We start from the raw sequence: 15409 nt of genomic DNA on the forward strand, positions 1-15409 counted from the left end.
TGTGGTCGCACTAGATGATAGTGAAATTGAATGGCAATAATACTTATCTGTAGACATAAGGACATTGCTTTAACGTTCCAAAGGTACCATCTTCATGTTCCCTTTCTGCTGATCCATGCCAGACTAGAATTGCATTTTGCAGAATTAAGTCTCTTATAACTTTATTACAGGATGGAAGGCACAGGGCTGGTCACACTGGCTAGTGACCTGGCAAATAATGCATCATTTACACTAGTATTTGTAATCTGTTAATGTACACATAGTATAAAGGATAGTTGTGTCAGTGATGGAAATGTGAATTGATTATGCAATGAGTGACTGCTCTGACAGTTGACAGACTGTTGCAATAGACAATGCAGGACTAAATAGGGGGACCTGCTATTTGTACAGAATAACATGTCCAGTTGCAATATAAAAGCTGCCATGTTTCTTCTCAGATCTCATCCCCTTCTGTATATACGCATGACAGAGCCTGGTTATCTGCAGCCTGTTGACTTGATATATTGTATATGTGTTTACGTGACATAACGTAAAATCATGGCAAATAGTCCTATTCAGCTCTCTGAGAAATGTGACTTCAGCTGGGTACACACACTAGATGAAACTTTGAACTATGCTCATTTCCAAGGGATTGGAACAACAAATTGTTCAACTAGTCAAATGTGTGCAAGCTAAATGTGCTCTCCTGTGCTGGTCAGTGATGTCTTCTGATTGTTGCTGCAGCAGGGCCTACAGAAGATCTTGCTATCAAGAGCCATGCTGCTGAATGCAGCATTCCCGCCCCCACAGCTCCCTGCTTCGTCAAGTGTGTATGCACTTTGACCTGTCTTAAATTAACTTAACATGTCTTAGGGGGGGGTATTCAATCTGAGGGTCACGGCAGTCAAGCTTGCTCGACCGCCGTGACCCAGTCCGGTTCTCGGTCAGCTCGACCGAGAACATGCAGGCGGGATTCAATGTCCCGCCTGCCGGGGAGCGAAAAGGGTGCATGGCCGCGAGTTGCGGCCGCGAAGAGGCGAGCTGCAGCTCGTCACTTCCCGGACGTTCTCGGCAGAACGAGCCCAACAGCTAATGATGTCGGGCTCGTTCTGCCGAGAAACCCTGCTCAATGCTGTCGGGGAAGACAGCATTGAATAGGGCCCGGCGAGCATCAATATCCCCCTAAGTTTAAGAAATCCCTGGGAAATCCAAGAACATATAGGAGAGAGGCAGTTTGGGAGCGTGTGAAAGGTTAGTGGAGGAATGGTAGATTTAAGAATCATCAGTATAGAGATGATATTGGAAGTCCAAAAGAGCTAATAAGTTCACCTAAATGAAAGGACCAAAAACCAGAGCCTTGAGGGAGGGGGCGGGTGCTACAGTAAGTGGAAGTAATGAGAGGAGACAGAGAAGGAATGGTCAGAGAGGTAGGGGACAGTCAGGAGAGAGCAGTGTTACTCAAGAGTAAGGGAGTGAAGCATGTGCAGATGAACAGGGTGGTCCACAGTTTCAAAAGCAGCAGAGAGTTAGAGACAAATAAGCAAACAGTAGTGGCCCTTAGATTTTGCAGACTGAAGGTTGTTGCAGACCTTTGTGAGGACAGTTTCAGTAGAGTGGGGAGTACGGAAGCCAGATTGGAATGGCACAAGTAGGGAGGTGGAAGAAAGAAAGGCAGCAAGGTGTTTGGAGAAAAAAGGGAGGAAAGAAATGGGTCGGTAGTAGTAGTAGTAGAGGGGGTTTGGACCAAGGTTGAGTTTTCCAAGAATAGGGCAGACAAAAGCATGTTTGAAGGCAGAGGAGGACAGTGCCTGATAAGAGGGAGAGATTAAGGAGGTGAGACAGATGAGGACAGGCAGAAAGAAAGGTAGCATTTATAAAGGTCAGGAAAAGGTTTCCTTGTGTGTGTGTGTGTGTGTGTTAGTGTGTGTGTAGAATATATATGGCTTTCTCTATGTTTAGCATATATTACAGTTTCCTGTGTGTGAATTCACATCCATTTTCGCTCCTACTGTATATTCCTGTATTTATATTGGTTCATATATTATAGTTTGACATGTCATAATAACACAGCCCACACTTTGCCAATATTCTGTGACCAAGTGATGCCACACCCATGTTGTAGCTCAATCCACAATATCCACCCTGAGGGATGCTAAATTTATATTTGCTAAAAAGAAATATCAGGCTTGCGTCGACCCTGTTTGTACCCTGTACCCCACTAGTGAGACTGCATGCTTTGGCGGTGCAAAAAAGACGTTTTGAAAAAGTCAAAAGAAAGCAAGCATGGTCCTGTATCCCACCACGCAGAGCGATGTGCAGATATACACTGCTGTGATTGTGGGAAGAGTGCAAACCCCAAGTCCCCAGTATACTACAACTGCAGATGTGATGGGAAAAGATACAAAACATGACTTTAGTTATATATAATGTGGCATGTCATCTATGGTTCACCATTCATCTCAAGCCATATAGCACAAAAGCGATCAGGTTAGTGAGGACATACTTGTATAAATATTTATTATTAATGTAATTATTACCCCTGTCCTGTAATGATAGAACTATAAATCTTACTTCCTGGGAGCTAGTCTGAGTATAGCTATATAACCTGCACACATGTAGTAGGAAATATAACTACCCCTCCCCCACCAAAATCCCATTGCATCAGCTACAACATCTTAGTGGGGAAATCAGTCTGTTTGGTCTTCCGAACGCTCATCGAAAGTGATGGGAGATCGCAAGGACGATATTCAATTGATGGTGGATAATGTGCTGGTCGCTCTCATGATGGTCGAATTTAGCCATATAAAGCAGCTATTTATAAGAAACGTGATTACCAAGTTTGCATCAATCTTTGCAATAGATTGTGCATAGAAATAACATTCAACATTTCTTTCTTAAACGGACTAGCTAATCCCATCAAGCATATGTAGTTTGTACATAATAAAGATAGAAGCAAGTGGGCTTAAACATCCCATTTGGCCCTTAATTTGTATATACATTATCCTACACAAATTTAAACCTAGGACAAAGTTATCTTTTACTAGTCTTTTCTAATTCCCACCTCAAGCTGTAGTTTTTTCTACAGTACTTTCTTTTGGTAGTGATAAGGAATCCAAAACTGGATTTTATGCCAGCAAACAAAATGATAAAGTGAGTTTTGCTTATATTGACCCAAAATGCGATTCCCTGTGAAATCCTTGATATAAGGAGATAGTGTCTTATTCTCCGGAAGCACATCTAGTCATCATCTTGTCTGTTCTAAACATAAAAAGCTTATACTCTTAATGGGTCTGGACCAATAAATTAGCACTGCAGCAGATGTAGTAAAACAAAGATGAAATGACTCATTTTAGCAGCTATTTTCAGTATTCCTGCACCTCTGTCTTGTATGAAGCATCTGGACTATTTATGGAATTACCCTGCCAAAACTCAGTCACTTACTTTCTGTCACTGTATCGTAAATCCAGTGGGGTGCAAAGTGATGAGATTCAGAAGCAGCGGTATTTATTTAGGTGGTGTATAAATGAAATAAAAAAGAAAATAGGATTTAACTACTTTTCTCTAACATAGACTAACATCGTGTTCGGCTCATCAATAGGGTGTGGTCGCACTAGATGATAGTGAAATTGAATGGCAATAATACTTATCTGTAGACATAAGGACATTGCTTTAACGTTCCAAAGGTACCATCTTCATGTTCCCTTTCTGCTGATCCATGCCAGACTAGAATTGCATTTTGCAGAATTAAGTCTCTTATAACTTTATTACAGGATGGAAGGCACAGGGCTGGTCACACTGGCTAGTGACCTGGCAAATAATGCATCATTTACACTAGTATTTGTAATCTGTTAATGTACACATAGTATAAAGGATAGTTGTGTCAGTGATGGAAATGTGAATTGATTATGCAATGAGTGACTGCTCTGACAGTTGACAGACTGTTGCAATAGACAATGCAGGACTAAATAGGGGGACCTGCTATTTGTACAGAATAACATGTCCAGTTGCAATATAAAAGCTGCCATGTTTCTTCTCAGATCTCATCCCCTTCTGTATATACGCATGACAGAGCCTGGTTATCTGCAGCCTGTTGACTTGATATATTGTATATGTGTTTACGTGACATAACGTAAAATCATGGCAAATAGTCCTATTCAGCTCTCTGAGAAATGTGACTTCAGCTGGGTACACACACTAGATGAAACTTTGAACTATGCTCATTTCCAAGGGATTGGAACAACAAATTGTTCAACTAGTCAAATGTGTGCAAGCTAAATGTGCTCTCCTGTGCTGGTCAGTGATGTCTTCTGATTGTTGCTGCAGCAGGGCCTACAGAAGATCTTGCTATCAAGAGCCATGCTGCTGAATGCAGCATTCCCGCCCCCACAGCTCCCTGCTTCGTCAAGTGTGTATGCACTTTGACCTGTCTTAAATTAACTTAACATGTCTTAGGGGGGGGTATTCAATCTGAGGGTCACGGCAGTCAAGCTTGCTCGACCGCCGTGACCCAGTCCGGTTCTCGGTCAGCTCGACCGAGAACATGCAGGCGGGATTCAATGTCCCGCCTGCCGGGGAGCGAAAAGGGTGCATGGCCGCGAGTTGCGGCCGCGAAGAGGCGAGCTGCAGCTCGTCACTTCCCGGACGTTCTCGGCAGAACGAGCCCAACAGCTAATGATGTCGGGCTCGTTCTGCCGAGAAACCCTGCTCAATGCTGTCGGGGAAGACAGCATTGAATAGGGCCCGGCGAGCATCAATATCCCCCTAAGTTTAAGAAATCCCTGGGAAATCCAAGAACATATAGGAGAGAGGCAGTTTGGGAGCGTGTGAAAGGTTAGTGGAGGAATGGTAGATTTAAGAATCATCAGTATAGAGATGATATTGGAAGTCCAAAAGAGCTAATAAGTTCACCTAAATGAAAGGACCAAAAACCAGAGCCTTGAGGGAGGGGGCGGGTGCTACAGTAAGTGGAAGTAATGAGAGGAGACAGAGAAGGAATGGTCAGAGAGGTAGGGGACAGTCAGGAGAGAGCAGTGTTACTCAAGAGTAAGGGAGTGAAGCATGTGCAGATGAACAGGGTGGTCCACAGTTTCAAAAGCAGCAGAGAGTTAGAGACAAATAAGCAAACAGTAGTGGCCCTTAGATTTTGCAGACTGAAGGTTGTTGCAGACCTTTGTGAGGACAGTTTCAGTAGAGTGGGGAGTACGGAAGCCAGATTGGAATGGCACAAGTAGGGAGGTGGAAGAAAGAAAGGCAGCAAGGTGTTTGGAGAAAAAAGGGAGGAAAGAAATGGGTCGGTAGTAGTAGTAGTAGAGGGGGTTTGGACCAAGGTTGAGTTTTCCAAGAATAGGGCAGACAAAAGCATGTTTGAAGGCAGAGGAGGACAGTGCCTGATAAGAGGGAGAGATTAAGGAGGTGAGACAGATGAGGACAGGCAGAAAGAAAGGTAGCATTTATAAAGGTCAGGAAAAGGTTTCCTTGTGTGTGTGTGTGTGTGTGTGTGTTAGTGTGTGTGTAGAATATATATGGCTTTCTCTATGTTTAGCATATATTACAGTTTCCTGTGTGTGAATTCACATCCATTTTCGCTCCTACTGTATATTCCTGTATTTATATTGGTTCATATATTATAGTTTGACATGTCATAATAACACAGCCCACACTTTGCCAATATTCTGTGACCAAGTGATGCCACACCCATGTTGTAGCTCAATCCACAATATCCACCCTGAGGGATGCTAAATTTATATTTGCTAAAAAGAAATATCAGGCTTGCGTCGACCCTGTTTGTACCCTGTACCCCACTAGTGAGACTGCATGCTTTGGCGGTGCAAAAAAGACGTTTTGAAAAAGTCAAAAGAAAGCAAGCATGGTCCTGTATCCCACCACGCAGAGCGATGTGCAGATATACACTGCTGTGATTGTGGGAAGAGTGCAAACCCCAAGTCCCCAGTATACTACAACTGCAGATGTGATGGGAAAAGATACAAAACATGACTTTAGTTATATATAATGTGGCATGTCATCTATGGTTCACCATTCATCTCAAGCCATATAGCACAAAAGCGATCAGGTTAGTGAGGACATACTTGTATAAATATTTATTATTAATGTAATTATTACCCCTGTCCTGTAATGATAGAACTATAAATCTTACTTCCTGGGAGCTAGTCTGAGTATAGCTATATAACCTGCACACATGTAGTAGGAAATATAACTACCCCTCCCCCACCAAAATCCCATTGCATCAGCTACAACATCTTAGTGGGGAAATCAGTCTGTTTGGTCTTCCGAACGCTCATCGAAAGTGATGGGAGATCGCAAGGACGATATTCAATTGATGGTGGATAATGTGCTGGTCGCTCTCATGATGGTCGAATTTAGCCATATAAAGCAGCTACATCTGACTAAATTAAAATGGCGCAACCCAAAGGGTCCCATTTTAGCACACATTTCGGTACTTATGTATTATCTGGGCTCCCATGTTAAATGCACCCCATTTTTTTATACCCCTACTATCCAACTACGCATGGAGTTGATTTTATATAGTGTGGCGAGCGCAGCGAGCCACCGTGCCCGAATCGTGGCGAGCGCAGCCTCATAAGAAAAACGGGAGCCCAGATATTACATAAGTACCCACATTTCTGCTCACCACCCCCAGGCGGGGGCGGGCATGCCAACTGAAATGCCTGCACGGACAGCCAATCGCACCCATACGGAGCCGCACTCGAATAGCTCTGCTGGGTGCCATCTGCTGACTGGTGGCACGCTAATAATTTGATTCACCCCATAAACAAGAAGGGGAAGTTAGGTTTAACAGATTAGACTGTTAACAGTAGCGATGGAGGGGAAACGGTCAAAATTGATACTGTAGATTAAAATGCAGATGCCATTAGAGAAGTTCTACACTCTTTATACACTCAGGCCTCAGTTGCTATTAGATAAGTTATTAAGGACCTTAATACCTCTTCACAGCCTCTGAAACTTTGAAAGCATTCAGTGTAGTCCACCCCTTGTTACCATGGGTACATATGTTGATTTAGAAAGGTCAGTTTTACATTTTTTCTAACTGTGCATTAACCCTCCTAAGTGTTCTTTTCTTTTAAAATGATTAGCAAAAAGGTAAAATGAGAAGAGACAGGTTGGGGGTGAGAGTAGCACTGTGGATGCTCATTTTCATGCACATGTCCTAATTAATGATTGTTTTTATTAGCCTTCTATATATTTATATTTTTTTCTGTTGTCTCAACATTGTGATATGGATTATAGGTAGTCATTTTTGGCAATGTTGTCATTGTACAGATTAATAATTTGTGTTGCTTGTATAATGAGAGCAATTCTTTCTTTCGTGGAGCATCATGAGCAGTTTCACGTAATAGTAACTAATTATTTAACTATGACTGGCAGCTCTGAACATTGTGTTCTTTTTGCCTCACTTACAATGTTTTCTGTGAATCTCATTACAAAGCAAGTAAGTGTTCCTTACAATCTGCTACAGGCACAAGCAGAGGAATGAAAGCCGAGGTTTCGTACTGCATAGAACACAAGATTTTGTTTTAATTGCCTTAACAATGGTGTTAAGTCTGAGATCTCAATAAAATAGACATAAATGTGCTTTGTTTTTGTTAGGTCTGATTATTTAGGAATAATTCTACACATAATTGCATAGTACTTTTTATGGAGCGCTAAATAATTTTGAAGGATAGACTACTGGGTTTAAATGTCCTTTGATTCATTGCTTTATTCACATGGATATTAATGCATGACATGGGCCACACATGGATCCCCTTAACTCCACTTTAGAAGGCTCACTGAAATAATGTGAACTCTGAGAGGCAAAATTTCAGACCAGGTAAAAAAAAAGTAGTACCTATATGCAGCCCCAGCTCTGAAATAAGTTGTAATTAGTGTGACTAAACTGAAATTAATTTACTTTGTTAGATCCGGTTTCAGAATCCGTTGAATAAATATTTAACCTGATCTTGGAAAATTGCTGCTCTGTGTGTATATTCCAGCAATACGTATATGTAATCTTTAAATTCTATGTGCTGTTTTATACATCTAAGTGGCACTGTCACTCATTACTATGCAAGTTATTGTATTATTCTGCTTACATTTTTCTCTGTGCTTCCATGACTTAGAGAGGCATGTCTCACCATTCTCCTACATCCAGCATACTAGTATGGCCTCTTTACTAGGATATTCTAGTGCATTTGTCTTTTAGGTTGTAGTTGATATAAATTTGGAATGTTCAGCTTGCGTTCACACACATGTCATTATTGTACTGTATATTAGATTCACATTCTGAGTGGCCCTTCATTGGACCTCAATTGATGGATCCAAACTTTCTAGCTTACATAAACTATTTTGAATTTCTCTATTTGTAGGCAACCTACTCTGCAGGGGGCCCTGTTCTAAGGCCTGAGGATGAACTGGAACGACTGACCAAGAAGATGTTGTACGACATGGAGAACCCTCCATCTGAAGAGTACTTTGGTAAGTTAAAACTTGAATCAGAAGAGTTTCTATAGGATGTGGTATATACGAGGTTTATGCATTGGGTGGCATGTTAAATCTACACAGAAAAGAACAATACATCTCCATAGTATTTACATTTAAAATAGAATGTGGCATTAGTGACTCTCCATGCATTATCAGAGTTCAGTAAGTGGTTGCAGTATATCATGTGGTACTGTAAACTGAGATACAGATATGTCATTTTATACTCAGGTCTCCATTGCTCCAAACGGTCCCGATCAGTGTGCCATGTTCAGTCTGACCAAACCGATTCAAGTATCTGTTTCACTGAAAATGTGCGTTTTATTGGATTATGCCGCACATACACGGAGCAATTAACTGCGTTTTGAACTAGATTGCATTGCACATTGCATCGCATCTAGTTCAGAACGTACGGTCCTTGAGCACATGCAATCTAGTTCAAAAAGTACATGCAGCATATACTCTTTGTGCTGTGCAGTGTGATGTGCATGGGAGCATACATCGCACCTGTTAATTGTACCATGTATGGGTGGCATTACATAAAAATACTGGAAGCAACAATACTACACAAAGTATATAGGTGGATGTTTGCTAACATTGTTTCACAACTGATGCAATAACTCAAAGTGTGAGGATGTCCACTCACTGTTTAAGACTCTTCTGAGATGTCCAATCCTCATATATAAGGTGAACATAAAACAAAGCACAACATGTGAAGGTGTCAATAACACTCATACTGTAGATGTATGTAAAGCAAGAAAGTCCACAAAATGTCTGAACCCAGAATGTTTTTTATGGGAACGAGCGGGATAATGGAAACAAAGAAATGGATCAAACCCAAAAGATTTCACTGCAAATGCATGGAATATAGCATATAAATGCTTACATGCACTTAAGTGGGTCATAAACACAAAAAGGTATCTTTGTACCTGATTTTCACCATGCGCTTCTGATGGTGCAGATCATCCAATATATAAAAACATAGTGTGACCTCGTAGCAAATAGCGTTGGATGCAGATAGAAACTGAAAATACACTGAATGAAACCCGGGTGTTCCTCCAGTGTAGCCAACGGATTCAGTATTGAATCCCGGCGGTCGGGATCCCGGCGTTCAGAATCCCGACGCCGGAATTCCGACAGCCGAAATGCCGACAAGGGGGGGACGTGGATCGCCCCCCCCCCTTGCGGGCTCGGTGCCTCGCTACGCTCGGCACACTAATTTATTCTCCCTCCAGGGGTGTCGTGGACACCCCAGGAGGGAGAAAGTGTCAGCATTTCGGCGGTCGGGATTCCGGCGTCGGGATTCTGAACGCCGGGATCCCGACCGCCGGGATCTTAACTGCATCCCGTAGCCAACGTAGAGGGTGTGCAGGTATGTGTCCCTCAAAAAGTCACTCCTCCGATAAGTTATGACACATAGAGCGTCTTTTTCAAGGTAGCTACCCTTTACAAAATTATTTTGCATCGTAGGCTTAAATTACTGATGAGTTGGTTTTCAACATGTAAATCTGCAAGTGCCTAGATTTTACTACAATAAGTGTAATAATATTTAGTTGCCACTAATGCAATAGATATGAAAAAACAAGGTTAGTTTCCCCCAAGCACCATCATGAACTTACATCCTTTCTGTCATTAAAGCAAATTGTTCTATCACTTGTAATGCTAATCATTTCCTCCAGCTTTATGTATCAAAACCTTTTATTTTCTTTTTAACACTGTCTGTGTCTTTGCCAATTTATAGTCTTCACATTCTTATCTCCCATTCATCCATTTCATTTAGTATTGAGCCGACAGCTTATCCACTATTATTATGGCCCATTGATCAAATAATTGGAAAAGGGCAAATCAGCAGCAACAGTGCTTGTGATTTGCATGAAATATTCCCAGCCCAGGGTGCATGTAGCATGGTAATTGCTGCATCCACATTGCTGTCAGCTAATAACTATATTAGTCAGAATATGGAAAGCTGGATCCCAGCATATTAAAAGATGTTTTGGAGCAAATAGGCTTTGAATAGAGGGATTTAATTAAACATGCTAGCAGGCTTCTAGGCTTTACGGGAAGTCGAGGAGAAATATTTACAGATAATTTAGTGCAAGTATCTTGGGTTAAGTGAGGTAATTGTCCTCAAGGCTTACCTTTTTAACCTATGTTTGAGCTTTAAAAAACAATGTTTAAATTCCTATCTTATAATATCTGATATATCTGTTTGTCACTGTACCCTGTGTTGTACTGTGTTCTGCATCCGCCTACAAAATGGAACGTGATGTCTCTTACTCCCATTGTTCCATAATGCACTCTTAATCTTCCTCAAATTATTACCTACCGTCTTACCAAAATCACTGATGAAACCATTTACTCTCTGCATATGATACCTAATTATTGCTTGGCTGTGAATGGCGTGATAATAACCTTACTCTAGTTCACTACTTGATCCTTAAGTGCAGGTTTGCCAAAGCAAGTTTGTTTTGTGAAACTGTGATATACAGTATCTCACAAATTCGCACACCTGAGAAATGCACAATCCAATTAGTCATTTGCAGTGAGGTTACCAGACCTTTCTACAAACTGTGACCTGTTTATAATTGCTTGAAAAAGTTGGGAAACCATACCGGATCCCGAAATGTGACAACTTTGATAGCAGGAGAATATAGAAGGCTGCTAGTGGCCATAAGGAAAGTACTGGAGGTTTCAAATGATATATGCACTTTTTTATTAAAGGTCAAAAATGATAGCAAGCAACCATTTTTTATCAAATTAAACCAAAAAAATGTCTGTCTCAGTACAATTCCACTGTACCTGTCATCATTCAACTTGTTATTGAGCTTTTTAGCAAAATTGACCTGAAACCACTTTGTTTGTCCAAATTATATACAGTAAAATATATAGCTTCACTACCTTTTCACATAAGGGGTGTGCACACAAAAAAAAAAATCACTAATTTTAATCTTAAAAATCAATTTGAAATTTAATTGTAAATGTTATTCAGAGTGTAATATAGACCATGAGAACAACTCGCATGGCCCAACTCACGCTCCTATGAGTAGCAGGCCCCTTTCATTTTCATTTAAGCTAAACAACTTCAGGGGTATTCAATCCTGGTCGTAAACTGACAAATTGTTCAGTTGACTTGGTTTAGTATTGCTCGCCTGTCAATTCTTAACTCCATAGTCAAGTTAATAATACAATAGAGATTTGGTACCTCTGTCAACCCACTCCGTATGCCTCCCTGGTATCCGTATGATGACTTTAAACACACGGCTCCCAGGCGCAAAAGAGAACCAAAAAATCGGGCGCACAACACACCTAGTTGATATATTTCAAATATGTATAGTTCAAAAAAGGTTGCTTGCTGCTCTCAATTGGGGACCTCTGTCAGCCCCAAAGAACAGACAACTTTACAGAATATCAACAAGATATTTAAGAGCGCGCACTAGCAACACTAATTAATGCTAAAATAACAGTTTTATTTACATATACTGCAAATTAATGATCACAATCAAAAACATTAAAAATACATAAAATAATATAATATGATACCATAGGGACAATACAATCTCAATTTATATTGAGTTTCTGGTGCCTAGGCAATGCAGAAGTTGCACCTCATATAATCAAATGTCCACTAATAGCACCAGGTAGTGGTATCCAGGTCTCAAATTTCTCTTTGTACCACACTGATGATAATTGGATAGTGTGTATTGAACACACCAATTGTAGCAATGGTTGTATCAGTAATTGGATACTTTATATTTCCAGTTCACCAGAGATGTTATAACTGCCTGGTACAACTCAGAGTCAGTTAAAATTTCCAGATAGCACAAACAAATGCTGTATATATATTTTAATCAAGTGTCGCACTGTAGTAGAAATAACCTTATGTCCAAGGGACTTTTGCAATTTTTAAGCAAAAAATGCAGGAGGCAGCAGCCCCGGAGCTTCCCGGGTCCCGATGTTAGTGCAGTGTTATTGGATAAGAATCTCCAGACTTCCAGCTGCGGGATTGGTCCCCTCCTGCTGTTTGTGCTGTTTAGCCCGTATTGCCGTATGTCACACTCGTAGTACAGGCAGAGTGTGGCTGGAGCAGCAGCCGGCTTTCAGAACAATGTGACCGTCCTCCGCAACGCGGTCATTGGATGGGACGGGGCAATGTCCGATATGCTGCCACAGGCAAATTCAGTATGAAGGGAAACAGTCCGAATTGCTGCCACCGGCAAGGTACCCTCAATGTCCCGCTCTAGTACTTTGGCGGGTGCCAGGGATGGAAGAAAGCACCCTGACTGCTGCTGGTAGATAGGTCAGATCACAGTACGATCACTGGAACAGCTGGGTTTGCGTTAGCAATATTGCCTGGATTGGCAGAGAGACTCATAATGCCTCCTGTTGAGTTTGGACCAATGTTATGTAAACTAGTCATCCCTAACTCTGGTTCCCACCTCAACAGTTTCTATATAAATCCCTGCTCGCTATGGTTTGGTGCCATTATGTCTAACTGCAGAGCTGTGGGGAGACCAGAACTGGTACTAAAAACAGTACCGGGACCAGGAGAGGTCAGAGTATACAAAATGTTGATATACAAAGACTGCTCCCGACAGAAAAAATAGTTCAAATTGTCGTAATCATGATTAAAAACTGTCTAAATCAACTCAACAACTTCAGATTGAATAGGTTAATGCCATTTTTCTAAACTTGAATATATGGTAAAAAGTTGAAACACACATTTCGAGCGTCGAGAGAAACTAAATAAAAAAAAAAACTGGCGAGATAGATTCGCCAGTCAGAAAACCAGAACAATGAATTTGGCGAAAGCAATACAACTACTTTCTGCCGGAAAAGAACAGGATCTCAACAAAACCAGCATTACGACCGGCATTGAATACCCACCTATGCATATGGAAAGTAACAAACATGATCTTGTTGTTACATTGTATATCTCCAGTGATTAGATGCCAACTCTATTATGCAATTACTTGGTAATGAAATAACAGGCACTTGATTGAGTAAGAACTGTTAGCAAGCCTTTAAAGATAAAGCTTAATTTGCTGCATGCAGTTCTGACATTATTGACGTAAGCAGGGGGAGAAATTGAATTTAAGTTTGTCTTATGTCTGCAGTTGGTGTAAGAGCAGACTTATTTTCTGACATGTTTTCCTCTGTCTCTGTTAAAGAATCTTGAATGCTATAAAAACACCACAATCTTAAACACCCAACACCTTTTTTTTGTATATTCTCGTTCCTTTTTAGATTTTTGAATGACATAAGTACATATGTTATAAGGCATCTTGTCTTTTAGGATTAGTGATCCTTATAGGTCAGTATAGCTTATTTAACTGGCAAATGCCATGTTTACATGGAGACGTGTGAGGATGCCCTTGGGCAATCTTTTCATAACTGCCATACTTTTAGTAAACTTGGATAACCAGGTAACTTAAATATCAGATGATAAATTTGGGGCGTCTTGTTGTGATATCAATATGATTTTATTATGTTAAAGTTCACTTCAGACCAAAGCTCTCTTACCTTCAGGTCGCTGTTCTCGCTGTGGTGAAAATGTCGTGGGGGAGGGTACTGGATGCACAGCCATGGACCAAGTGTTTCATGTGGAGTGTTTCACCTGTATGACCTGCAACAGCAAACTGCGTGGGCAGCCTTTCTATGCTGTAGAGAAGAAGGCTTTCTGTGAACCCTGCTACATAGTAAGTATTTATTTCTGACTTTCTGCTTTATTTAATAATTGGCAATTAGTAGCTCTACATATTCCCAACCAGAAAATGGTCGATTTGATGTCGGAAGGGCTCTCACAGGTATTTTCAGCTAGGAATTACATGGATTCTAAAGAACAAATATGTTTTTCCTGCCTTCCTAGGTTGCCAGCAGGGATTAAAGTGAGGGGGAACAGGTGGAACTGAGTTCCACCACCTCTAATGGTGAAGTGGAACAGTTTAACCTCCACTCCCTGCACAGTAATTCTCACAGAAAAGCATTCTAGTTTGCAGGGGGATGCCGAAAACCCTACCACTGGCCCTGTCTCTGCCTACTAGGGGAGGGGAGGGGGGTAATTAGGTGGCATAGCGAAATGAGTTCCCCCACCTCTGTATGACCAATTTAAGCCCTGTTTGCCAGTGGTTATTGCAGAGCTGCATTTCTCCATTTTCTGCTTGCTTTGGATGACCTTCAGAGCTCCTCCGCTGTGACAGCACCACATTATTTTAGGGTTCTTACTTAGTTATTTCATTAGTTCAAGTAAATTCCTGGCAACTCCACGCAATAGGCTTGTGCCGTGGGAACACCATAAAAGATTAAATTCTGCATTATTAATTCTGTGTAGCAACCAACGTCTAGATCATGTCAGCATTTCATTTAAATCCAAAGAAATATCCATTAGTAGACTATTTTCAAAGAATTGCCATCTACGCATACATCATACAGCTAAATAAATCTTAATTACCAAGCTACATTAAGCAGAACATCAACAAATTGTTTATATGTTCTATTATTATTTGGTTTAAATTGAAATATTTAATCTAAAAACAAGAGACAGCAGGTGTGTCCTCATACACTATTGCTGCAGTCTCGCCATCAAGTCTTCTCTGTGCTTCTGGACCTGTACAAGACTGTTTGCGCAAAGCCTCCTTTTTGTGCATCTTAATTATATTACAACAAAATTGCTTCACAAAACCGCACTGATTTAAAATGATATGCAACACTTGTATGTCTGTGTGGTACTAGATCACAATCTGCAATGTGCTACAATGCAGCATCCGTGGCTTTAATTGTGCCAAGTTCTGTTTGTGCTTCGTATACAGATTCTAACTGTCAATCGCAGATTTACAAGTGTTGCATATAAAATGAGTCAGTGCAGTCTTCTGAAGCATTGCAATTGAATGCACAGAAGATGCTACACTGAGTTCTGCCATTCCCTGATGCTACACTG

General features: G+C 41.0%; 1 protein-coding gene across 7 annotated transcripts in view; it reads left to right on the top strand.

The window, feature by feature from the left end:
• Positions 1–15409, top strand: part of LPP (LIM domain containing preferred translocation partner in lipoma) — a 306990-nt gene that overhangs the window by 245439 nt on the left and 46142 nt on the right. For 6 of the 7 annotated variants that reach the window (XM_083177528.1, XM_083177530.1, XM_083177527.1 and 3 more), the window contains 2 exons: positions 8364–8472; positions 14002–14171. In XM_083177528.1, the coding sequence (XP_083033654.1) occupies positions 8364–8472; positions 14002–14171 (279 nt within the window). Of the gene's footprint in view, positions 1–8361; positions 8473–14001; positions 14172–15409 lie in introns of all 7 variants that reach the window. The other variant, XM_083177533.1, reaches the window with a different exon arrangement.

The sequence above is a fragment of the Crinia signifera genome, chromosome 3 (genome assembly GCF_055691185.1).
Source record: "Crinia signifera chromosome 3, ASM5569118v1, whole genome shotgun sequence".
NCBI lineage: Eukaryota > Metazoa > Chordata > Amphibia > Anura > Myobatrachidae > Crinia > Crinia signifera.